Source organism: Budorcas taxicolor, chromosome 3 (assembly GCF_023091745.1).
Source record: "Budorcas taxicolor isolate Tak-1 chromosome 3, Takin1.1, whole genome shotgun sequence".
Taxonomy (NCBI): domain Eukaryota; kingdom Metazoa; phylum Chordata; class Mammalia; order Artiodactyla; family Bovidae; genus Budorcas; species Budorcas taxicolor.
The window spans coordinates 57,915,436-57,942,677 of NC_068912.1; the positions used below are offsets into that span (position 1 = coordinate 57,915,436).

The 27,242-nt window shown below is 35.9% G+C and overlaps 1 protein-coding gene across 1 annotated transcript in view; it reads left to right on the plus strand.

The window, feature by feature from the left end:
- The window catches only part of COL24A1 (collagen type XXIV alpha 1 chain), a 363,647-nt gene that overhangs the window by 169,368 nt on the left and 167,037 nt on the right, over positions 1 to 27,242 (plus strand). The window contains exon 25 of the mRNA XM_052638047.1: positions 1,829 to 1,873. Within this exon, the coding sequence (XP_052494007.1) occupies positions 1,829 to 1,873 (45 nt within the window). The remainder of the gene's footprint in view (positions 1 to 1,828; positions 1,874 to 27,242) is intronic.

Here is a 27,242-nt window from a genome sequence, read left to right on the forward strand (position 1 = left end):
ATAGTTTGAAATACAGTTATGAAATACAGTTTCATAATTTATTATTTGAAGCGACTGATGTTTGGATTTTTATCAATTTATTTTTAACTGGACGGTAATCGCTTACAATTTTGTATTGATTTCTGCCATACAACATGAATCCTCCATAAATATGCTTACATCATTTATATATACATACATAAATATAAACCTCCCTCCCAGCCCCACCTGATCCCACTTCTCTAGGTTATCACAGAGCACTGAGTTGAGCTACCTGTGTTATCGAGCAACTTCAACTAGCTCTCTGTTTGACATATAGTAAGGTATATGCTTCAATGCTGCTCTCTCAATTCATCCCACCCTCTCCTTCCCCCACTGTGTCTGCAAGTCTGTTCTCTATGTCTGCATCTCTACTCTTGCCCTGTAAATAGGGTTCATCAGTACCATTTTTCTGCATTCCATATATATGTGTTAATATACAGTGTTTCTCTTTCTGACTTATTTCACTCTATAACAAGTTCTAGGCTCACCTGCCTCACTGGAACTGACTCAATTTGTTCCTTTGTATGACTGAGTAGTATTCAGTTGTATATATGTGTAATACCACAACTTGTTTATCCATTCATCTGTCAGTGGTTGAACATCTGGGTTTCTTCCGTGTCCTAGCTATTGTAATTAGTGCTGCAGTGAATATTGGGGTATGTGTGTCTTTTTGAAATGCAATTTTCTCAGTGCATATTCTCAGTTGTGGGATTGCTGGGTCATATGGTAATTTTATTGCTAGTATTTTAAGGAATCTCCATACTCTTCTTCATAGCGGCTATATCAGTTTACATTTCCATCAACAGTGTAAGAGGGTTCTCTTTTCTCCATCATCTGTTTGTAGATTTTTTGATGATGTAGATTTTTGTAGATTTTTTGTAGATTTTTTGATGATGGCTGTTCTGATCAGTGTGAGATGATTTTGATTTGCATTTCTTTAATAATGAAAGATGTTGAGCATTTTTTCACAGGTTTATTGGCCACCTGTATGTCTTCTTTGGAGAAATGTTTATTTAGGTCTTCTGCCCATTTTTTTATTGGGTCATTTGTTCTTCTGATAAGGTAGTATGGTGTATGTACTATATCTTAACACTGCCAGCAGGCTATGGGATAGCAACACCATAATTAGACACATTGGTATTTCTGTGGTGAAATGTAGGGATGTTCAAATTAATCAAACTAACTTTCTCTAACTTGGGTCAGGCAAAAGCATTGCTACCAAATAAACACAGGTTAGGTCAAGTTTGCAACCAAGTGTGTTGTGAAAAACTTTGGTTTTTCAGAGCTTTACAGATGGCAGAATTGTGGTTAAAGTTATGAACACATGTTACTTCTGCAGTGAAGTCAGCTCTAGCTGCACCCACCCACAGGGTGCTGCCCCTATGAACTCCTTTGCTACTTCCTGTGGGTTCTGTTCTGTTTGCTTGTTCTGCTCAAAGTCATGAGATACTTTATCTACTGAAGCAAAGAGGGTCCCTGTGGACAAGGGCTTAATTTTCACTCGTCTTAATATCTTCTACAGCACCTACCACTCTACCTTTTATAGAGTATACCTCAGTAGATATTTTATTTTTTAAATTTTATTTGTAAAAGTATTTTAAAAGGGATTAAAATTCAGATATAGAAGAATGTAATTTAACAAAACAGGTTACTAGTATTTAAATGAAAAGAGAGCAAAGACTGTATCCCACATAAATACTGTAACAGAGTTTTGATAAACTACATTAAAATGAAAACAGGAGCAATGTTGAGAGTATTCTTATTTGAAAATTAATGTTTTTTTCAACTTTATATTCTTTATTAACAGGGAGAAGTAGGAGATCAAGGAAACATTGGGAAGATTGGAGAAACAGTAAGCTTATTTTATGCTCTTATTTTCACATTTTAAATCCTCTCATGAGCATTTTTAGGAATCATGTTAGCCATGATCTATGCTTATAAACTTCAGAATGCAAAATACTTATCCACTATAAATATAAAGTCATTTCTTATGTGGCAAATAAAACCTACTATACTAAAAAGAAATGAGGGAAAACACAGATACTACTTTCATCCAATATAAATTACATTTGTGATCTCAGGAACCTTTTTGTTTCTAATATTGGGTCTTTACCTTTAGTTCTGATCATTTCAAGCTACATTTGATTGTAATATTTTTCATGATTAGAAAGATACAAATTTTCAAGCCATTAAATATTATAATAGGTAGAAAATGTTTTCTTTATATTTGGAAGGTTGGCATTAACTGTGAGATAATTCAATGAAAGACATAATTTCTTCTCTAAAAGTTTAACTTGTTTAAATTAACATATTGTAGAAGTAGGCAGCTCATGTTGTTTTTGAAACAGATATGTTAGGAGGTTTTTTCTTTTTTTTTTTTTTGCTATGGGAAAAGCCAACTATAATATTCTCTAAGAAATGAACCTACATAACATATAAAATGGTAAGTTAAATTAATAAGAGGCAAGTGAATTTATGTGCAGTGTGCACTGGGTTGTCACAAAGAAAGTGATACTGTTTAATATCAATATTTATTTAGTAGGTTATATGAGCAAATACAATGTTCTGTAACCTATCTTAAAACTTAAAGATAAAATTGTCTAAAAAATTGTTTTGTAAGCTTAAATAATTAAATATATTTTCTAGTCTGATAGTAAAACAACAATACATTTTGATACTCTTAATTTTTATCATGAATTATTATTAAAAATAAGGAGATGATCACTTAGTCTTAAAAGATCATTGTTATACCATTTAATCTTGAGCTGCTAGAGGTGAATATTTTGTTCCTTTTTTTAACCAAAAAGGGAAATTTCAATGGAGTATTTATATCAATTCAATTATTTAAGGCACCTCATCAAAAATGGATGTGATTGGTATTTCCTTCTCATTCAGATTTTTAAAAATTCAATTTAAAGAAATGAAATTCTGCATTTCTGGGTGACAAATTGCATAAAAATATATAAACTAGAATTTATAGCCAAACTTAAAATACCAATGAAAAACATATTTTCTTCAAATAACATGTATCAGACTTCTAAATTTTATTTAGTTTAAAATGTTGGGCTGGTTCCACATAGTATAGGAACCTATCACCAGTGCTATCCAAAGAGGAAATGGACTATCTTGGCAGGTGGTAGATTTCTGTTATTGGAGGGAAATTAACAATTATGGATTATTCACTATGTGCCAGGGATAATGCTAAATGATATTTTATATTGTGGCATTCATTTGATTCTCAAACAATTTTTAAAGGCACATTTTGTTATTCTGATTTTTGAAATGAATAAACTGAAGCACAGTAAGTAATCTGTTCAAAGTTGTTTAGCTTATCAGTAGCTGAACTAAGATTTAAACTCATAGCTCAAAATTCAAAGCTTTATACCTTGCTGGGGACTTTTTTCCCAGCTTTATTGAGGTTTAATTGACTAATGAAATTTAAGATATTTAAAGTGTATATAATGATTTGATATGCATATATGATGCAAAAAGATCCTTCCACTCCCATCAAGTTAGTTAACAAAGCTGGGGATATTTTAATGTTAGCTGAAAGCCACTTGACCTAGATTCTATAGGGCAGTTTAGTTATCAAATAAGTTATAAAACAAAAAGACCTTTCCAACTTTGAGATTCCATCTTCTCATTAAGGATGGGATATAAAGTGTTTTGAAAAACTTTAGTGGCTATATTGAATTAACATATAGGAGAAATATCAATAACCTCAGATATGCAGATGACACCACCCTTATGGCAGAAAGTGAAGAGAACTACAAAGCCTCTTGATGAAAGTGAAAGAGGAGAGTGAAAATGTTGGCTTTAAGCTCAACATTCAGAAAACGAAGATCATGGCATCTGGTCCCATCACTTCACGGGAAATAGATGGGGAAACAGTGGAAACAGTGTCAGACTTTATTTTGGGGGGCTCCAAAATCACTGCAGATGGTGATTGCAGCCATGAAATTAAAAGACGCTTACTCCTTGGAAGGAAAGTTATGACCAACCTAGACAGCATATTAAAAAGCAGAGATATTACTTTGCCAGCAAAGGTCCATCTAGTCAAGGCTATGGTTTTTCCATTCCATGTATGGATGTGAGAGTTGGACTGTGAAGAAAGCTGAGTGCCAAAGAATTGATGCTTTTGTACTGTGGTATTGGAGAAGACTCTTGAGAGTCCCTTGGACTGCAAGGAGATCCAACCAGTCCATTCTAAAGGAAATCAGTCCTGGGTGTTTATTGGAAGGACTGATGCTAATGCTGAAACTCCAGGAGGAGAAGGGGACGACAGAGGATGAGATGGCTGGATGGCATCACCGACTCAATGGACATGAGTCTGAGTGAACTCCGGGAGTTGGTGATGGACAGGGAGGCCTGGAGTGCTGCGATTCATGGGGTCACAAAGAGTCGGACACAACTGAGCGACTGATCTGAACTGAACTGATATATAAAATGCCTAAAGAATTATTTATGGTTCCTGGTAATTCCCAACTTTTTTTTTGTATTAACTTCAAAATCTTAGAAATATAGTTCATCTAATCCAAAGTTCAGTAAAATTCTTAAGAGATGTGGGAAAATACAGTTGTACTTCACAATGTCAGTCTAGTAATTTGAGGATATCTAAGGAGAAGGCAGTGGCACCCCATTCCAGTACTCCTGCCTGGAAAATCCCATGGATGGAGAATCCTGGCAGGCTGCAGTCCATGGGGTCACTAAGAATCAGACACGACTGAATGACTTCACTTTCACATTTCACTTTCATGCATTGGAGAAGGAAATGGCAATCCACTCCAGTGTTCTTGCCTGGAGGATCCCAGGGACGGGGGAGTCTGGTGGGCTGCCATCTATGGGGTCGCACAGAGTCAGACACGACCGAAGCAACTTAGCAGCAGCAGCAGCAGCAAGGTTAGTTGTAATTGCATAGCTAATTACTTTTCCCAAACCTTCTGAATGGCCATTTAATTGGATCTCCTCCAGTTTTGTTTCTTTCTAGATTTATACAAATTAGAACCCAGTTTGTGATAGAGAGTGCCAAACAGAGTAGTCCCATCTATATTACATGTCTGTATATGTGTTACATTTATTTACTATAGGCAAAGAATTAATTTCTATAGATATGCCCTAAATAAGTCTCTAATTTCAAAAGATACCTCCTTGTCCTCTGCATTCTAAGTTTTTGTTATGAATAAATCTGGAATTATCTCACATTAATTGCTAGTTCTATGTGTCTTTAACTCTCCAGGCTGAAAGTATTTGAAGAGCTACAAAAGGGAAGACAATATACTTTTTCAGTATTGGTCAAGAGAATAGAATTAAAATAGTATACAGTCCTTATAAGGGAACAGACATTATAAGACATAGGCATTATAAGGAACAAACTTTCTTTGTAGACAAGAATATTTTAATAGGATTTCTAACACTCAGATTCTTCCATAGAGTGATTCAACATCTCATTCTTAGATTTGAATGATTCAGCAGATATTTTATTCAGGAATATCTATTGAACATTTGATCCTTGCCTTCATGAAATTAATAGTCTATTAGAGGTTAGACAGACATTAAAAATCATATCATAAAATTATATAATCATAACTGTGATGCATTCTATAGAGGAAAATTTTAAGGGACTGTGACAGTTGCCAAATTTAGATCTGGAGATGAGAGAAGACTTTTCTGAGGAAATACCATATGATCTGTGACCATAAAGAATGGTATGAGTTGGCTGTGGAAGAGTGGGAAGAAAAACTGTTCCTGGAATGTGCAATATAACATACTTCCCACACATATAATGCACTTAAAGCATTTAGCGCAGAGCTGGTCACATAGTGAAAACATGATAAAATGTTAACTGTAATGGTTGTGGTGGTGGTTATTCTTATATTTATGGTTCTTTGTGGGAAAGCATTTAACTTTTAAGGAACTGAAGAAAGCCAGTGTGGGTAGACTTGGTGAGCCAAAGAAAAAGCAATGTTAGGTGGTAGCAGTGAGGGAGGCAGGAGCCAAGCACTCAGGGCTGTGTTTATTATTTTGGAATTGATCCTAAAGTAGATGGAAAATCACTGAAATACTCTAAGTAAGCCAATGACATGATTTAATTTGTTTTAAGATCCCTCTGTAGCAATGGATTGGGAAGTTGGAGCTTGGTTGTGAGGAGCAGAAGTGTATGAGGGTAACCGTTTAGAAAGCTATTGCATTAGATTAATTGAAAAAGAACAATGATGGGCCAGATGATGGCAGTGGAGATAAGTGGATGTGTTTGAGATGTATTTAAGGTGATATTTGGACAAAGGCTGCAGCAAAAAGGAATGATTCTGGTTAGTCTCCAGCATGTGATAGACTTTTGATAACTCAGCTAGTTATGATTCATCAGGAATATTCTGAAAGCATAAGGAATTAGTATATATGATGTCTAAGGATAATTCCAGTCCTAAGAATCTATGACTCTCTTCTAAGAATTGTAATGTTTTCTATTCTTCCCTTACCTGCCAATTTGGCTTCTTTTCTCTGGCTGTCCTCCAGTTTCATTATGTCTTTCTGGAGTTGAAACAAATACCTCCAGTTTCATTATGTCTTTCTGGAGTTGAAACAAATAGAACTAAAACTAAACATTTTAGTCAGTGGCTCTACAACCTTCTTTAGGAGTGGGATAACTTCTTATTTTTTCTTTATTATTGATGATACTATGTGGGCATTTTTCAAAAACAGGAAACTAGTTTGTCTTTGGAAAATGATCAGCAGTCACTCTCCAGATCTTTTTCTAGTCTGTTATTTTAAAGATAGAATTTGGAATTTTTTTCATAAAGTAACCTTGATTACATTAAATTTACATGCCATTTTTCTGCTCACTTGAAGAGCTTCTCATGGTTGTCCTGTAGGCTGACCACAGACTCTCTTTATATGTCTTAAAATCCAACTATTCAATTTCACCTCATTTACTCTTTAATTTATTGATTTTTGTAATATTTCATAAGCAATCTACTGTGTCCTCTATGTTTTTTTGCCTGTCCTCTAGTGTGGTAGTGTTTAATAGTAAATGACTGATGAACAGAAGGGAAGAGAAAAGGCCATGGATAATCCTCAAAAGCAAGTTCTCATTCTAAAAGCTTTAGAGTCATAGAACTTCTGATGGCTGATTCTAAGGTGGATTATAACTAATTAATTCAAGTCCAAGTAGAGGTGGAGTCAGAGGAAGAAATGAAAAGAAATCTAATTTTTGAAGGCCTATTATCTCATTTAATCTTAAAACAATCCTTGTAAGATAAATCTTGTTGCCATTCTTTAAGTGAGGAAACTGAAATTTTTGAAGTCATCTGATATGTTTCACTTCATACAGCTAGTAAGCAAATGTGAATTTTCTAATTCCAGTTCTGAGGTTCTTTTCTCTGTGTCAAGCAATCATCAGTTTGTCCTATTTTCATTTTTTTTTGTGTTCCCCAAATTACATCTATTTATATTTATATGCATAGGTATTTATAATCTTTTAAAAATTATTTTTTCCTATTAGCAATAATTTTATTTATTGTTTGTTTAATATAAATTTATTTATTTTAATTGGAGGCTAATTACTTTACAATATTGTATTGGTTTTGCCATACATCAACATGAATCTGCCACGGGTATACATGTTCCCATTCTGAACCTCCTTCCCACCTCACTCCCCATACCATCCCTCTGCTGCTGCTGCTGCTAAGTCACTTCAGTCGTGTCCAACTCTGTGCGACCCCATAGGCAGCAGCCCACCAGGCTCCCCTGTCCCTGGGATTCTCCAGGCAAGAACACCGGAGTGGGTTGCCATTTCCTTCTCCGCTGGGTCACCCCAATGTACCAGCCCGAAGCATCCTGTATCCTGCATCGAACCTGGACTGGCGATTCATTTCTTATATGATATTATACATGTTTCAATGCCATTCTCCCAAATCATCCCACCCTCTTCCTCTCCCACAGAGTCCAAAAGACTGTTCTATGCATCTGTGTCTCTTTTGCTGTCTCGCATACAGGGTTATCGTTACCATCTTTCTAAATTCCGTATATATGTGTTAGTATACTGTATTGGTGTTTTTCTTTCTGGCTTACTTCACTGTGTATAATAGGCTCCAGTTTCATCCACCTCATTAGAACTGATTCAAATGTATTCTTTTTAATGGCTGAGTGATACTCCATTGTGTATATGTACCGCAGCTTTCTTATCCATTTGTCTGCTGATGGACATCTAGGTTGTTTCCATGTCCTGGCTATTATAAACAGTGCTGCAATGAACACGGGTTACACGTGTCTCTTTCAATTCTGGTTTCCTCAGTGTGTATGTCCAGCAGTGGGATTGCTGGGTCATAAGGCAGTTCTATTTGTAGTTTTTTAAGGAATCTCCACACTGTTCTCCATAGTGGCTGTACTAGTTTGCATTCCCACCAACAGTGTAAGAGGGTTCCCTTTTCTCCACACCCTCTCCAGCTTTTATTGCTTGTAGACTTTTGGATCGCAGCCATTCTGACTGGTGTGAAATGGTACCTCATTGTGGTTTTGATTTGCATTTCTCTGATAATGAGTGATACTGAGCATCTTTTCATGCGTTTGTCTGTATGTCTTCTTTGGAGAAATGTCTGTTTAGTTCTTTGGCCCATTTTTTGATTGGGTCATTTATTTTTCTGGAATTGAGCTGCAGGAGTTGCTTGTATATTTTTGAGATTAGTTGTTTGTCAGTTGCTTCATTTGCTATTATTTTCTCCCATTCTGAAGGCTGTCTTTTCACCTTGCTTATAGTTTCCTTTGTTGTGCAGAAGCTGTTAATTTTAATTAGGTCCCATTTGTTTGTTTTTGCTTTTATATCTAATATTCTGGGAGGTGGGTCATAGAGGATCCTGCTGTGATTTATGTCAGAGAGTGTTTTGCCTATGTTTTCCTCTAAGAGTTTTATAGTTTCTGGTCTTACATTTAGATCTTTAATCCATTTTGAGTTTATTTTTGTGTATGGTTTTAGAAAGTGTTCTAGTTTCATTTTTTTACAAGTGGTTGACCAGTTTTCCCAGCACCATTTGTTAAAGAGATTGTCTTTTCTCCATTGTATATTCTTGCCTCCTTTGTCAAAGATAAGGTGTCCATAGGTGTGTGGAGTTATCTCTGGGCTTTCTATTTTGTTCCATTGATCTATATTTCTGTCTTTGTGCCAGTCCCATACTGTCTTGATGACTATGACTTTGTAGTAGAGCCTGAAGTCAGGCAGGTTGATTCTTCCAGTTCCATTCTTCTTTCTCAAGATTGCTTTGGCTATTCGAGGTTTTTAATAGAACCTCAAAGTGCATCCCTTGTGAATCAGTGGTTAGAGAAGCTTAGACAAGGACAAAATAAAATTTTACTATGTAATCTCATAGTTCAAGCTGGCAAATAAAGTATTATCAAATACTATTGGTTTCTGAGAAGTACTGAAATGTAATTTAATGTATTTACAATGGAATTGTTAAAGATTTGAAGGATCTGGAAGAAAATATTTTAGAAGTCCGCAACACAAACTCTCATTTGATATAGTAGTTAGTTTTTCTGCTTTCTGGTAGCATTACTGTAAAATTATTATCAGAGTTAATACAAAATTGATTTTACTTAATGAGTTCCATTCTTTCTTTCATTAAGAAGAAAATGGTAGCTTTAAATGGATACAGTGTGTTCTCAGTCATGCCTTTGCAACCCTATGGACTGAACATACTTAAATCATAAAAAATAACTCATATTTCCCTGAGGAAAAGTGCCAGAGCTGATGGCACCATTTAGTCAAGAAAGAACAAAGTAAAATTCTATTATTTAATAATTGCCCTTCCATAGGGCCTCTGTAAACTCAATGTGTTTATCTTAAAAAATGTCATCTACTCTCTTCTGCTTTCAAGCCGCACATACCTGTAGCACAAGTGCAAACCTGTGTATATCTCCTGCATCACAGGGCATGGTAATTTTTCTCAGAGAATGGAAAATTATATGAAATATCTATCCATGATACATCCCATCACAAGAAGGATGATTACCTGAATATGATAAAAAATAGCTACAATTTATTCAAAATTTATGATTTGCCATACATTATACCTTTTAATCCTTACAAGACCCTGGGAAATAATAATTCTTTTTGTAGAAAAGAAAACTTTTATTTCAGAAAAGTTAAACTTGTCCAAGGTCAGATAGCAAAGTAGCAGACCTGAGATTACAAAGAAGTGATGACTAACTTCTCCACATCATCCTGCTTCCTCAAGGTGAAGATTCTAATTGGCTTTCTAATGAATACATCCTATTATTACAGTTTGAAGCTGAAAAGTATGGGGTACCAAGAACCATATTGTGACTTGACTAGTGTCTCAAAGACATGGATGTGTTAAAATTTTTATGACTTAGGATCATTTATTTGACATTTATCATCTTGGAAATGTTTTAATAGCATCACTTACTCAAGTGAATTAATTTCACTATACCATTAAGTCTGTGAAAGTGTAGAAAAGTAGAAAAAAGTATAAGTCGGTGAAATTAAAAGAGAAGAAACATGAAAGAGTGTGGATATATTAGTGGATATGAACAGAGAAGATATAGAAAGTTACAATTTCAGATCAATTGAAGGGAAGTGAATGAAAATAAACACTTCTACTAACCCTGCCATTCTCTAAAAACCAGGTGCAGGTAACTCCAGGCAGTGGCACCCCACTCCAGCACTCTTGCCTGGAAAATCCCATGGACAGAGGAGCCTGGTGGGCTGCAGTCCATGGGGTCGCTAAGAGTCGGACACAACTGAGCGACTTCACTTTCACTTTTCACTTTCATGCATTGGAGAAGGAGATGGCAACCCACTCCAGTGTTCTTGCCTGGAGAATCCCAGGGACAGGGGTGCCTGGTGGGCTGCCGTCTATGGGGTCGCACAGAATCGGACATGACTGAAGTGACTTAGCAGCAGCGGCAGCAGGTAACTCCAAGTTAAACTATTACTTTAGAAATGAGATGTCAATAGCTTTTAAATCTCAAACATCAGAAATTTAAGAAACTGGAGTCAATAAATTTCTAGGAACAGTTGAAAGTGAAAGTGAAGTCACTCAGTCATGTCTGACTCTTTGCGACCCCATAGACTATAGCTTACCAGATGCCTCTGTCCATGGGATTTTCCAGGCAAGAATACTGGAGTGGGTTGCCATTTCCTTCTCAGGAGATCTTCCCAACCCAGGGATTGAACCTGGGTCTCCCGCATTGTAGGCAGACGCTTTACCATGTGAGCCAGCAGGGAACAGTTGAGGTGCTTACAAAAGTGGAAGAATTTTGAGTCTTTGTGGCTATAAAGTATGTTATTTTCTTGACATTTATGACATCTCTTTGTACAAAGCAAAGTAAATACTAGGAAAATAGCAAATACTATATTAAATGTAGAACTTTTTTCTATAGCTATGAAAGTTAAAATGTATGGGAAAAATGAAGACTGTAGAAGATCGTTTATATCACAAAACCAAATGTCATAAGGGGTACACAAAGATTAAATCACATGTAAGTGGTTATTAAGGATAAACCAACAAAAATATTTTAAAAATTCACATGATTATAATATAAAAGCTTAAAGGCCAAAGTTTCTATCTATGGTGAAATGAATGATACGCATGATCTATGTTAAAAGCTAAAAACACAGAAGTTAGTGAAAGGCAAGAATATAAGGGTTTATGTACTTTATATTATGTTTATTTTTCTTTTATCCTTATTAAATGTACATTAAGTGACTATTAAAAAGTAAAATCTTCTGAGAAAAGGAATAAGATCCAACATATATGGAGTAACATATGGAACAAGGTATTTATCATGCATATTATATTAAAAGTAATAAACAAAAGTACTCTTCTTAGTCTAATAAAGTTTCTCAGATTGCCCAAATTAGGAAAAAACTGATTCAAAGGACTCACATAAGAGAGAAATTTAAATGGGACTTTGTGCCTTCAAATACCAACAGAAGTGTCCCTCATTTTCAGATGTAAACATTCAGTGTGTATACTGCCTGGGGCACTAAGCCTATTAGCCTTCTAAGAAAATATAAATTTGATAACTTTACTTATTTTAGCATTGATTTAAAAAAAAGAAGCATATTTTGGTTTCCTTTGACTTTCAATAATTTACTCTTAAGGAATTTTTGTTTAAAACGCTTAAAATATAATTTTGTACTTGAATCTAGGACAGGAAGTTTCAGAAATCTAATAGATTTAAAAACTAATATCCTATGATTTGAAGGAAATTAGTTGTCTACAAATATGTGTAACTCATATGTTCACCATGTACTGTGTTCTAGAAGGATATTGTGATTTCTTACAGCCCCCCAAAAATGAAAGACACTAGTAAACTTTCACTTATTCTATCATTAAAAAATACTTATTGAACACTTCTTGTGTGCTAGATATACAACTAAATAAGACTTGATTCTTAAGTGATATAAATTCTAGAAAATGAGTAAAGAATTCTACACACAGTTGCACCCAAATGCTAGTTCTGTTATGTAAGGTACTCTAAGACAGGGAAGTAAAACTTGTTTGACAACTATCATAAAGATATATATGTTGACAGAGGAAATATGGCTTTGTTTGACTAGAATTGTATTCCTATTCCTCTAGGTAGGGATACTGTAATAAAGTGGTAATCACCACTTTTGAAGAAATGGAAACTCTAAATTTTATATAGAAGGAATCTAGAGGTGGTACTTTGGTTGGAAGAGGGACTTCCCTTGGATCTGTGTTTACGTAGAAACTACACTGTTTTCTTTTCTTAGTAGTGCGCTATCTACTTTTTATTTAGATATTAATGCATAAAATAGCAAATATCTAGTGATGTTTTTATGCTCAGGATTTATAAGATGGATAATACCTCAATCTTATATCAAAAAATAGGATGGAATAATGGAAGTAGTGATAGAGACCAGGGTTAAGGTACTGCCACTCCTAGAGAAGGTAGATGCAGAATTATAATCTGAGAACAAGTCTAGTGAAAAGTCTTTGTGGTTCTGACTTTTAAAAAAGTAAGATCTACATAATCAGTGTAACTACCTTTTCAAATTTAAGGTTAAAATTTATCCTAGAACAAGAATCAGAAACTTTTCTATAAAAGACCAGACCAAATATTATCTATGTTAGGCTTGGGATCATACAATTTCTGTCACCATGTTTCAAGTCTGCTGTTGGAGTGCAAAAGCAGTCATCAGTTCAGTTCAGTCACTCAGTCATGTCCGACTCTTTGCAACACCATGAACAATGGTACGCCAGGCCTCCATGTCCATCACCAACTCCGGAGTTCACTCAAACTCATGTCCATTGAGTCGGTGATGCCATCCAGCCATCTCATCCTCTGTCGTCCCCTTCTCCTCCTGCCCTCAATCTTTCCCAGCATCAGAGTCTTTTCAAATGAGTCAGCTCTTCTCATCAGGTGGCCAAAGTTTTGGAGTTTGAGCTTCAACATCAGTCCTTCCAATGAACACCCAGGACTGAACTCCTTTAGGATGGACTGGTTGGATCTCCTTGCAGTCCAAGGGACTCTCAAGAGTCTTTCCCACCACCACAGTTCAAAAGCATCAATTCTTCTGTGCTCAGCCCTCTTTATAGTCCAGCTCTCACATCTATACATGACTCCTGGAAAAACCGTAGCCTTGACTAGACAGACCTTTGTTGGCAAAGTAATGTCTCTGCTTTTTAATACACTGTCTAGGTTGGTCAAACCTTTCCTTCCAAGGAGTATGTGTCTTTTAATTTCATGGCTGCAATCACCATCTGCAGTGATTTTGGAGCCCAGAAAAATATAGTCATCCACTATTTCCACTGTTTCCCCATCTATTTGCCATGAAGTGATGGGACCAGATGCCATGATCTTAGTTTTCTGAATGTTGAGCTTTAAGCCAACTTTTTCAGTCTCCTCTTTCACTTTCATCAAGAGGCTCTTTAGCTCTTCTTCACTTTTGCCATAAGGCTGGTGTCATCTGCATATCTGAGGTTATTGAGATTTCCCCCGGCAATCTTGATTCCAGCTTGTGATTCCTCCAGTCCAGCATTTCTCATGATGTACTCTGCATTGAAGTTAAATAAGCAGGGTGACAATATACAGCCTTGACGTACTCCTTTTCCTATTTGGAACCAGTCTGTTGTTCCATGTCCAGTTCTAACTGTTGCTTCCTGACCTGCATATAAGTTTCTCAAGAGGCAGGTCAGGTGGTCTGGTATTCCCATCTCTTTCAGAATTTTCCAGTTTATTGTGATGCACACAGTCAAAGGCTTTGGCATAGTCAATAAAGCAGGAATAGACGTTTATCTGGAACTCTCTTGCTTTTTTGATGATCCAGCGCATGTTGGCAATTTGATCTCTGGTTCCTCTGCCTTTTCTAAAACCAGTTTGAACATCTGGAAGTTCACGGTTCATGTATTGCTGAAGCCTGACTTGGAGAATTTTGAGCATTACTTTACTAGCCTGTGAGATGAGTGCAATTGTGTGGTAGTTTGCGCATTCTTTGGAATTGCCTTTCTTTGGGATTGGAATGAAAACTGACCTTTCCTAGTTCTGTGGCCACTGCTGAGTTTTCCAAATTTGCTGTCATAGACAACAAGTAAATGAATGAGTCTGGCTTTGTTCCGAATAATACTTTATATACAAAAACAGACAGTGGTCAGAATTTGGCTGACAAGCTTTAATTGCCCTTTCCTTTTCTAGAATTTTATTTGGAATGTATCAGTTTGATTATATCAATCTGCCATTTGCAATTCTGCCTTATTAGTCATTTATTCTTAAACAAACAAACAAAAAATCGCTAAACACAAATGTGTTTTCAAATTAGAAAACATATTCAGATTGCTAACAGACATTGATTTTCTATATTATGTGTGAACATAGTGAATTATTTTACATTTATATAGAGCACAAGTACATCTAAAGTAACCTACTAAGATTTATAGTTTGTTTTCCTTAACAGATGCTTAAAGAATCTTAAAAGGAAATATTTTCTAAGAACAATGAAATCTATTCTTTATATGCACATGTTCACTAGAAACATTTTTCTGAACATTAGGCATTGTTTTTTGAAGTCCTGTTTTAAGGGTCAAAGGATTTCCACATATTAAGTTTTCATGAGTTTTTCTTTCATTACTTTGGAAAAAAATTCCAAGGGAATGTCATTAAACCTGTATTCCCCATTAGAATGAGATTTTTTCATTTTCACTCTATCTTCTGTTTTTGAAACATCTTTTTATTTTTCCCATCAATTCAACATAGCGTCCTAATGGAGAGTATCACAGCATTTTTGCTCATAAATATGTATGGAACCTTTAATGCTCTTTTTTTTTAACAGCAAAAATAAGTGAAATCTGGATTTTATTCCAACCATAAATACAGCCAGCTTTGTGTTTTATAGAAAACTTTGTGGAAGAAAACTTTGTATAACCTTTCATTTCTTCAGTTCCAGATACCAAGATAGTTGCTGGAATATAGAGCTCAGTTTCGGGGGGAGGGTTCTAATTAATGGGTTTTGGAAAAACTGTGTGACAAAATCTATATTTTTCTGGTATAGTCATTAAAATCAGGACAGACCTAGATAATGCAAGCTTCTCCAGAAATACCAGGGGGACAGAACATAGCAGATTATAACAGGGGGCAGGGCAGGCAGGAATCAGTCTATAAAAGGCCTAAGAAGGTAGGCTATAAGAATTTCTCACCCTGACTTTAAAAACCTTCCACAGTGTATACGTCACTTAACTTTATCATTATTTCTCACACTTCCCAACTTTCTAGGCCAAACCAGAGCATTCAACATACCTTAAATGTAACCCTCATATTTACGGCATTGTTTCTATCGCCTCTGAAGACCGCCACTTTCCTACTCCTGTTGTCGGCCTCGCATCAACTTCTGAGACCCATCTTAAATCATCTGCTCAAACTTGAAGTCTGTCCTGCTCTCCCTACCCAATTAGATTCAGTTGTTTCCTCCGTTAAGCCTTTATCTTCAGAATTGTGGTTCTTAATTTAGTGCTTCATACCATAGTTATTTTTTTATTTGAACTATCTCAACAGAAAACTATCTCACAAAGCAATAAGTAAATGCCTTTTATATTATATATTTTCAATAAGTTTATGTTCTATATGATGAACTGAGATAAAGTAAGAAAAGGTAACTTTCTAATTTATTGATATTTGCTACTGTTTCCTAAAAGGATTTTAGTGTGCTTAAGCTAATTCAGAAAATATGACATATTCTTGTGAGATAGTCAGAATATGGAAGGACATTTCATTGGGAACAGCAAGAATACAAACTATATGGGGGCATGAAAGACTGGGAGTGTTTTTAGAACTGTATCATAAGCAGTTCAGAACAGCTGGCTGCTGCTGCTGCTGCTAAGTCGCTTCAGTCGTGTCCGACTCTGTGTGACCCCATAGACAGCCGCCCACCAGGAGTCACATCTCATCTGGCTCTTGTTACTTCCTATAATGTCCTTCCTATCTTTTCTGGATTACAAATGCTACCTACTCTTCTTCTTCCACAAGTCAGCCCACAAGTTAAACCTGATCTTAGATTCCTTCTTTCTCATTTGTAAAACTTAAGTGAGATATCTTTTTATATTTATTGTCAGGGTTGGAAAATAACTGCCTGAGATGAAGTATGCTCGCAGGAGGTGTTTAATAAATGGCAATGGTTGTATTAGTTGTTGTTATTGTATAAACAGAAGGATAACAAGGAAGTTCTATTTTTTAAAGTAAGAGCTATGAGAAGTCACTACGTTTACTTTCTAGAGCTGTTGTCAGTAAATAGTTTCTTTGGTCATACTGAAGCTCCAGAATGCTAGACATACCTTCCTCACTATGAAATAAAAGTACTCCAGGGTTTTTTTTTTTTTAATTACATCTTTCTCACCTGTTCAAAAGATTTAAAATACCTAGAGTTTTTTCTCTTCTTTTTTAAAATTTTAGTTGGAGGAAAATTGTTCTACAATAGTGTGTTGGTTTCTGCCATACGTCAACATGAATCAACCATAGGTACACATATGTCCTCTCCCTCCTGCTTCCTCCTCCTCTTTATATTTAAGTTATAGAATTTTAGAACTGGAACATGTACAAGACTTTATCTAGTTTATCCCGTTTGTTTTTTAGAATTGGCAGAATGAGACACAATCTTGTCACATGACTTTCTTCAGAGTTGAAGATCTAATCTGAAACTCAAGTTTTTATAGATTAACACATGGAAATATTAATATCATCATGTTATTTTTCTCATTTTTAGATGTAGACATTGATGGGAGGCATAAGACAATAGATATTCTGACTCTAGTTTTATCTTCGGATAGAGTCTACGGAAAAGTCAATCCCTATGGGGTCTGCCCTGGTGGCTGAGGTTAAAGCATCTGCCTGCAATACAGGAGACATCAGTTTGATCCCTGGGTCCAGAAGATCCCCTGGAGAAAGAAATGGCAACCCACTCCAGTATTCTTGCCTGGAGAATCCCATGGATGGAGGAGCTTGGTCGGCTATAGTCCATGGGGTCACAAACAGTTGGACACAACTGAACGACTTCACTTTTCTTTCACTTTATGGGGTCTACATAAAAAAAATAATAATAGTACAGAACTGATTTAATGCTTTGTGTGTGAAAAAAATAGATACTAATATTATAAACACATATTCTTTGCTGTGAATGATCCTAGTGAATTTCACTCTAAAACTCTAGTTATTAGAGTTTTAGGAAGAGCTAGCAATTCAAGTGTGCCACACAAGTATCATAGTAGGATAATTCCTCTTATTTCTTATCCAACTTACATTTTTTAAGAAAAACTAATAATCTGTGCTGATATTCACTTTATCGCCTTTGATTTATTGCCAAGAGTCTCATTCAAAAGAGCAGAATACATGAACGACATTGCCAGACGATTTAGTGCAGAAAGGACAGAACCAGTTGCCTTTCTAGTCTCAAGATTCCTATAACATAAGCATGAGTAAAAGCATCTGTTAAGTAGACATTCCAGGCATATTCTTTTAATCATTGCCAGACCTTCTCTAGGCAAAACTTCATTCTGAACCTTTTTTCACGACTGCATGTATGATCCAAGGGAATACAAGTCAAATAGTTGTCAGGGAAATTTCAGAGACTGAATTCCCTATTTGGATACTGAGCAGACCAGTTGTATCTTTTAGGAAACTTGTATATCCAAATGTCAAGAGTCTGAAGTAGAGGAACTGTGATACCAAAATAAATTGTTGTCCAATCAGGAACCTCTTAAATAATGAAGTGCTTATCCTATATTCCACATTTAACTGACTATGTAAAATATTCCACATTATTCATCAATGTCTGGCATATATTCTCAAATAATGTTGACTAAATGAATTTATTTTATGACACTTCTTTATGTCATAAATTTATTTTATGATACTTTTTAAAGTGTGAATGAATGCAGACTTTCATGGATGAGCTTTAGTGCTTTTCTAGTAGCATCTTTAGGATTTTCTATGTAAGGAATCATGTCATCTGCAAACAGTGAAAGTTTTACCTCTTCTTTTCCCATTTGGATTTCTTTTATTTCTTTTTCTTCTGATTGCTCTGGATAGGACTTCTGAAGTTATGTTGACTAAAATGATGAGAGTGAACATCCTTATCTTGTTCCTGATCTTAAAAGAAATACTTTCAGCTCTTCACCATTGAGTGTGATGATAGCTGTGGGTTTGTCATGTGTGGCTTTTATTATGTTAAGGCCCACTTTCTGGAGGATTTTTATCATACATTGTTGAATTTTGTCAGAAAGCTTTTTCTGCATCCATTGAGATGATTGCGTAGTTTTTATTCTTCAGTTTGGTAATGTGTATCACACTGATTGATTTGTAGATATTGACAAATCCTGGCATCCTTGGGATAAATCCTACTTAATCATTATGTCTGATCCTTTTAATGTATTGTTGAATTCAGTTGTCAGTGTTTTTGTTGAGGATTTTTGTGTCTATGTTCATGAGTGATGTTGGCCTGTAATTTTTTTTGTGTGTGTGGTATCTTTGTCTGATTTTGTATTTAGGGTGATGGTGACCTCATAGTATGATTTTGGAGTGTTCCTTCCTCTGCAATTTTTGGAATAGTATCAGAAGGATAGGTGTTAACTCTTCTCTAAATGTTTGATAGAATTCACTTGTGAAGCCACCTTTTCCTGGACTTGTTTGTTGGAAGTTTTTAAATTTCAGTTTCAATTTCACTGCTTGTGATTGGTCTTTTCATATGTTCTATTTCTTTCTGATCCAGTGTTGGAAGATCGTACCTAAGAATCTGTCCATTTCTTCTAGGTCATCCGTTTTATTGTCACACAGTCATAAAGTTGCTTGTAGTAGTCTTATGATCCTCTGTATTTTCTGTGGTGTTAATTGTAACCTCTTCTTTTTCATTTTTAATTCTATTGATTTGGGTCCTCTCTCTCTTTTTCTTGATGAGTCTGGCTAAAGATTTAACAGATTTTTTTTCATCTTTTCCAAAAAATCGCTTTTAGTTTCACTGATCTACAGTTTCCTTTGTCTCTGTTTCATTTATTTCTGTTCTGATCTTTATGATTTCTTTTCTGCTACTAACTTTGCATTTAGTTTCTCTTCTTTCTCTAGTTGCTTTAGCTGTAAAGTTAGGTGGTTTGAATTCTTTTTCTTTCTTTTTTTTTTTTGCTTACTGAGATAAGCTCGTATTGCTATAAAAACCCCTCTTAGAACTGCTTTTGCTGCATCTCTTAGGTTTTGGATCATCCTGATTTCATTTTCATTTGTCTCTATGTATTTATTTCCTCTTTGTTTCATAACATATTGCTTAGCCTCCACATGTTTGGGTTTTGGTGTGTGTGTGTGTGTGGTTGTTTTCTAATCTCATAGCATCATGGTTGGAAAAGATGCTTGATATGATTTCAGTTTTCTTAAATTTACCGAGGCTTATTTTGTGGCCCAGGATGGGATCTATCCTGGAGAATGTTCCATGTGAACTTGAGAAGAACATGTATTCTGCTGCTTTTGGATGAAATAGTCTATAAATATCAGTTAAGTTAATCTGATCTAATATGTTATTTAAGACCTATGTTTCCTTATTGATGTTCTATCTAAACGACCTATCCATTGATGTAAGTGGGGTATGGAAGTCCACTATTATTATGTTACTGTTAATTTCTCTTTTTGTGGCTGTTATCATTTGCCTTTTATTTTGAGGTGTTCCTATGTTAAGCGCTTATACATTTACAATTGTTATACCTTTTTGAATTGATCCTTTGATCGTTATATAGTGTCCTTCTCTGTCTTTGTATTAGTCTTTATTTTAAAGTCTATTTTGTCGGATATGAGTATCACTGCTCCAGCTTTCTTTTGATTTCCATTTGCATGGAACACCTATTCCCACCCCCACACTTACAGTTTGTATGTGTCCCTACATCTAAAATGGGTCTCTTTGAGATAATATGTTTATGGGTCTTGTTTTTGTATTCATTCAGTTAGTCTGTGTCTTTTGATTGGAGCATTTAATCCATTTACATTAAAGGTAATTACCTATATATGTTCTTATTGCCATTTTAATTGTTTTGGATTTGTTTTTGTAGGTCCTTTTGCTTCCCTTCCTCTTTTATTCCCTTCTCTTGTGATTTGATGACTATCTATAGTGTCGTACTTGAATTGCTTTTTCTATTTAGTGTTTTTATATATTGTAGATTTTTGGTTTGCTATTACCTTGAGGTTTTAATATAGCCATCTATATATAAATATATATAAAAGATTGCTTTAAGTTTCTGGCCTCTTAATTTCAAATGCATTTCCAGTATTCTGCACTTGTTCTCTCCTCTTCTCATGATTGCTGGGTTTAATATCATATTGTGTGTGGATGATTCCCCACCTTTACTTTATGTTTGCCTTTCCTGGTGAGCTTTTCCATTCATAATTTTCTTGTTTCTAGTTGTGGGCTTTTCTTGTCTACCTAGAAATTTTCCTTAGCATTTGCTGTACGACTGGTTTTGTGGTGCTGAATTCTCTTAATGTTTGCTTGTCTGTTAACCTTTGATTTCTCTGTCAAATCTGAATGAGAGCCTTGCTGGGTGGGATATTTCTTGGTTGTAGATTTTTCCTTCCATCACTTTAAACATATGATTATTCCATTCTGGCCTACAGAATATCTACTGAAAAATCAGCTGATAACCATATAGGGATTCCATTGTATGTTATTTTTTGCTTTTTCCTTGTTACTTTTAATATTTTTTCTTTGTCTTTAATTTTTGTCAGTTTGATTAAAATGTGCCTCAGCATGTTCCTTCTTGGGTTTATCATTTATAGGACTCTCTGTGCTTCTTGGACTTGGGTGGCTGTTTCCATTCCCATTGTTGTTGTTTACTCACAAAGTTGTGTTCAACTCTTTGCAATGCCATGAACTGCAGCATGCCAGGCTTCCCTGTCCTTCATTATCTCCCAGAGTTTGCTCAAGCTATGTCCATTGAGATGGTGATGCCATCCAGCCCTCTCATCCTCTCTCACCACCTCCTCCTGCCCTCAATCTTTCCCAGCATCAGGGGCTTTTCCAATAAGCCAGCTCTTTGCATCAGGTAGCCAAAGTATTGGAACTTCAGCTTCAGCATTAGTCCTTCCATGAATATTCAGGGTTGATTTCCTTTAGGATTTACTGGTTTGATATCCCTGCTGTCCAAAGGAGTCTCAAGAGTCTTTTCCAGCATCACAATTCAAAGGCATCAGTTCTTTGGTGCTCAGCCTTCTTTATGATCCAACTGTCACATCAGTACATGACTGCTGGAAAAACCATAGCTTTGACTTTACGGACCTTTGTCAGCAAAGTGATGTCTCTGCTTTTTAATGCTCTGTCTGGCTTGTCATAGCTTTTCTTCCAAGGAGCTGCTGCTGCTGCTAAGTCTCTTCAGTCGTGTCCAACTCTGTGCGACCCCATAGATGGCAGCCCACCAGGCTCCTCCATCCCTGGGATTCTCCAGGCAAGAACACTGGACTGGATTGCCATTTCTTTCTCCAATACATGAAAGTGAAAAGTGAAAGTGAAGTTGCTCAGTTGTGTCCGACTCTTAGCGACCCCAGGAACTGCAGCCTGCCAGGCTCCTCCGTCCATGGGATTTTCCAGCCAAGAGTACTAGAGTGGGTTGCCATTGCCTTCTCCATCCAAGGAGAAGTGTCTTTTAATTCCATGGCTGCAGTTACCATCCACAGTCGTTTTTGGAGCCCAATAAAATAAAATATGTCACGGTTTCCACTTTTCCTCTATCTGTTGCCATGAAGTGATGGCACCAAATGCCTTGATCTTAGTTTTTTGAATGTGAAGTTTTAAGCCAGCTTTTTCACTCTCCTCTTTAACCCTCATCAAAAAGTGTTTTAGTTCCTCTTTGCTTTCTGCCATTAGAGTGGCATCATCTGCATATTTGTGGTTGTTGATATTTCTCCCAGTAATCTTGATCCAGCTTGTGAGTCATTTAGCCCAGTATTTCACAGAGTATATAAGTTAAATAAGCTCAGTAGTTTTCAGCTATTATCTCCTCAAATATTTTCTCAGACACTTTTTCACTTTTCATTCTGGGAACCCAGTAATGTGACTGTTGATACATTTAATATTGTCCCAGAAGTCCCTTAGACTGTCCTTGTTCCTTTTCATTATTTTTTCTTTATTTTGTTTCTTGGCAGTGATTTCCATGATTCTGTGTTCCAGTTCACTTCTTCTGCCTCAGTTATTCTGCTGTTGATTCCTCCTAGTGTATTTTTCATTTCGGTTATTATATTGTTCAGCTCTGTTTTTTTTTTTTTTATTATTATTCTTTTTTAAGTCTCCTAGCTCTTTGGCAAACATTTCTTGTATCTTCTCAGTCTGTGCCATCATTCTTTTTTTTTTTGAGATCTTGTGTCATCTTTACTATCATTACACTGAATTCTTTTTCAGATATATTGCCTATCCCCACTTCCCTTAGTTGTTGTTCTGGTTTTTTATCCTGTTCCTTTAGGTGGAATGTATTTCTCTGCCATCTCATTTTGTTTAACTTTCTCTGTTTGTGGTCTCCATTCTGCAGGCTGCAGGATTGTAGTTCCTCCTGCTTCTGTTGTCTGTCCCCTGATGGGTGAGTTTGGTCTTGGGGCTTCTGTAGACTTCCTGGTGGGAGAGATGGGTACCTACTCACTGGTGGGTAGAGCTGTATTAGAGCTGTATCCGATCCCTCTGGTGGAGAGGGCTGTGTCAAGGGGTGTGTTTAGAGGTGGCTGTGGGATCAGGAGTACTTTAAGCAGCCTGTCTGCTCATGGGCGGGCCTGTGTTCCTAACCTTTTTGTTGTTCATACTAAGATATCCCAGCACTGGACCCTGCAGGCTGTTGAGTGGGGCCAGTCTCTGCCAAAATGTTTATCCCAGGAGAGCTCATACTAATGAGTATTTCCTGAACTCTCCACCGTCAGAGTCCTTGTCCCTACAGTGAGCCATAGCCACCCCCTGCCTCCCTAGGCGACTTCCCAGGTCCCATAGGGTGTGGCCCAGGGTTCTGTGGAGTCACTGCTTTGCTTTGGGTCCCAGTGCCCATGAAGTCTTGTGTGCCCCCTCAAGACTGGAGTGGAGTTTCTGTTTCCCCTAGTCCTGCACTAAAGCCCCACTAACCTTCAAAACCAGATGCCCTAGGAACTCCTTTTCCCTATGGCAAACCCCCAGACTGGAGAGCCTGATGTGGGGCTTAGATCTCTGAGTCCTGTGGGAGAAGGTCTATGATAGATTATTTTCCAGTTTGTGGGTCACCTACCCAGGGTGTATGGTATTTGATTTTATCACAAATGCACCCCTTCCTACCATTTTGTTGTGGTTTCTACTTTGTCTTTTAATGTAAAGTATCTTTTTTTGGTTGGTTCCGGTCTTTTTTGTTGATGGTTATTTAACAGTTGTTTGTGATTTTGACATTTTTGTGAAAGAAACTGAGCTCAAGTCCTACTCTTCTGTCTTATCCTTGTCTTGTGGCCCTTTCTGATATTCCTGGAGCACCTGGCTCCCCCGTACTCAGTAAAGCTGCTTATCCTGTGAAAGCTCATGCTGGGCCTGAGAGTAAACCCACAGATCAAGATCTTAAAAGATTGTGTGTGCAGCTCATCTCTGTTTCTACTGCCACTGCTCTAATTTATTCACTCTTTAATTCCAGATATATTATCTTATGTATTCCAGGCAGTATGTTAGATATAAGAGATTCCGTATCAGACAGGACATCATCTTGGCTTTATAGAACATACAAACTGATAAAGTCATGTCTTCCTAAATCGTGAAAGATAAGGCACAGTGAGCTAAAGTAGCTTATTCCAAGTCACAAGAAGTATATCCTTAGCTTACAGATTTTGTTTGAAAATAGGAGTAAAGTGGCCCAGAGATTACCTATTTGGAAATAGTGATGTATGTACAAATAAATAGAAAGTATTTGTTCATTCTTGTCGAGTCATAAAATTACCCCCTAATGAAAAGGTCTGAAGAAATATTATGGATGATAAATAAATAGACAATATCCTCGTTTTGACAGTATACTTTCTTTTTAAAAAAATTTTTTTGAACTTTTTATTTTGAATTGGAGTATAGCCAATTAACAACGTTGTGATAGTTTTCAGATGAACAGCAAAGGGACTCATCCATACATATACATGTTTCCATTCTCCCCCAAATCCTCCTCTCATCCAGACTGCCACGTAACAATGAGCAGGGTTCTATGTGCTATACAATAGGTCTTTGTTGGTTACTCATTTTAAATATAGCTGTGTCAGTACACTTCCTTTTTATATATAGGACATTTCTGTAAGTTTCCTTTTTTTCATCTTCCTCTCTAAATGCTACTGGTCTTAGCCTTTTATTTTTCTCAGTGTATTTACTTTCTTTGGTGACTCATTTACTCTCTAGGTCTTTACTATTTGCTGATGATTCACAAATATCTTTTAGCTCTAGACCCTCTTACACAATTGTATATCAAGTATTCCTACCAAAGTGTTTCATGTATGCCTCTTATTGCTTATATCTAAAAAGGAAGTCCTCTTTCTTGTCCAAACATGTTATATAACCTTTCTTTCCACTTTTCTACATCTTCCCTTTTTCTGTCTCAACTGACAAGAGCCTGCATTGTTCTCTCCTTGGACAAAAGTATGAGAGGTTGAGATAGAGAAATAATCGCTTGTAATAAAAACACATTTTTGCATGTAGTGTTTGAAGTGATTTCCTCATGTCTAACGGATCTTCTGTTTCTCCTGTCTTCCAAGTTTGTACCATTTTTAAGGTTAAAATGTAGTAGTAGTCAAATATCAGCAATTACATATGGCACTACCAATTACTACTTTTATTGTGGTAAGATGACTACTAAAATTCTCTTAAACAAAGAATATACACAATAGTATCAGTGTAAACACTGAAGTTAATGTGTTTCTAAGATAAAACAGAACTAAATTGTAGGGAATTAGCCTTGTATATTGTATTTTCAAGTGAATTTGAAGTGTTTGGGTGTCTGAAATTTTTTATCCTTGTAAGTATGATTGTTTTTTACATTGAATAGAAATTTTGAAACAATACAGAATAGTTCCACAGTTAAGGCACAATGATTTTTTAAAAAGATAATTGTCAAATCTAAGAACTTCATATAAAATTTTTTTAGCATTTTGGCTTTAACTAGGAAATATCCTAATTTTATTTTCAGTAGGATGTGGTTACTTTTAAAAAAACTCAACTTGAGTATTTTAGAGTTTTACTGACTTTGGGGGAAAAAAATAGTATTTCTTTTCAATTGTAGCAAGTTATTTAATAGACATAAGGCATTTTGGTCTTCTGAGTTTCCACTAGCACTAACAAAATGTTTACATAAGATTACTACATATCCCATTTTGAAAAAGTGAAATGTTTTCAATTATTATAGAGTTATCTAGCTCTTGACAGATAGCATGTCATGTTCTGGCTGTACGCTTTGTTTGTTTGTTTTTAATGTGTATTAGAGGTGGTATAGGTGTTTTGAAACATTTTTAATGAAAATTCTTTATCAAAAAGGTGTAAGTTGCTGATAATTCTTTTAAGTTGAGGCTATGGTTTCAACAACTACTTTTCATTTCCCTTAAATACCTAACAGAAATGGTTTGGGTTTTGTGGGCCATACAATCTCCGTCCCAACCATTCAGTTCTGCCTTAATAGGATGAAAGCAGTCATAGACAATAAGGTAAATAAATGGTCATGGCTGTGTTCCAACAAAACTTTATTTACAAAAACAGGCAGCTAGTTCTCAGGGTCATGGATTGCTGACTCCTCCTTTATCTGATGCTCTACAGTGATTTATCTTATTGTAACTTTTATTATCAACTTTATATTTTAGTTATTAATTGACTAGTATAATGTCTTATACATGATACATAATCATAAGTAATGAAATAAGAATGAAAGTTTATGCATTTCATCTTTGGGAAGTACATCATTCTAAAACTACTTAGAATATTTCTACTGAAGTGTCTAACTTAATAGATGTGAAAAAGTGGAGGAAATTATTAGAAGGAATCAAGTCTTAACAAAACATCAAGTCAAGAATAAAATTGAGTCATTGTGATAGTTTTAAAATATGTCTACACATTCTTTGATGTTCCTCTTTTCCGGAAGACAATCTTATTTCACTCTCTGAGTGTGTAGTGGACTTAGTGACTCACTTCTTACGAATAGGCGACAGCAGAAGCAGCAGTGTGTAACTAGGTCATAAAAGACACTGCAGCTTCTTCCTTGCTCACTCTTTCTCTTAGATTATTCTTTCTCTTGGATTAGTCTCTCTTTTGAATTATTCACTCTGGCTGCTACATAATCAAACTGTGCAGAGGCCTACAGAGCAAGAAACGGAGGCCTCCAGCTAATAACCTTCTTGGAAATGAATTCCCTATTCTCAGTCACGTCTTCAGATGACTACAGCCCATGTCAAATCTTAACTGCAACCACATGAAAAGCTCTGAGCCAGAATCACCCAAGCTAAGCTACTCTGAATTCTTGAATGACGGAAACTGTGAGATAATAAGTGTCTGGTTTTTTTGTTTTTTTTTTGGTGTGTGTGTGTGTCTGTTGTTTTAAAGCCACTGACTTTGGGGTAATTTGTTCTGCAGCAAGACATAGCTAGTACAATTGTGTGAACAATTTCAACGTTTGTTTTGAAATGAAGAAGAATGAATTGAAAGGAACAGAAAAGGAAACCATATTTTTACGCCGAGGGTCCACAGATTAAAAATATGGATAAATTGTGTGCATTTT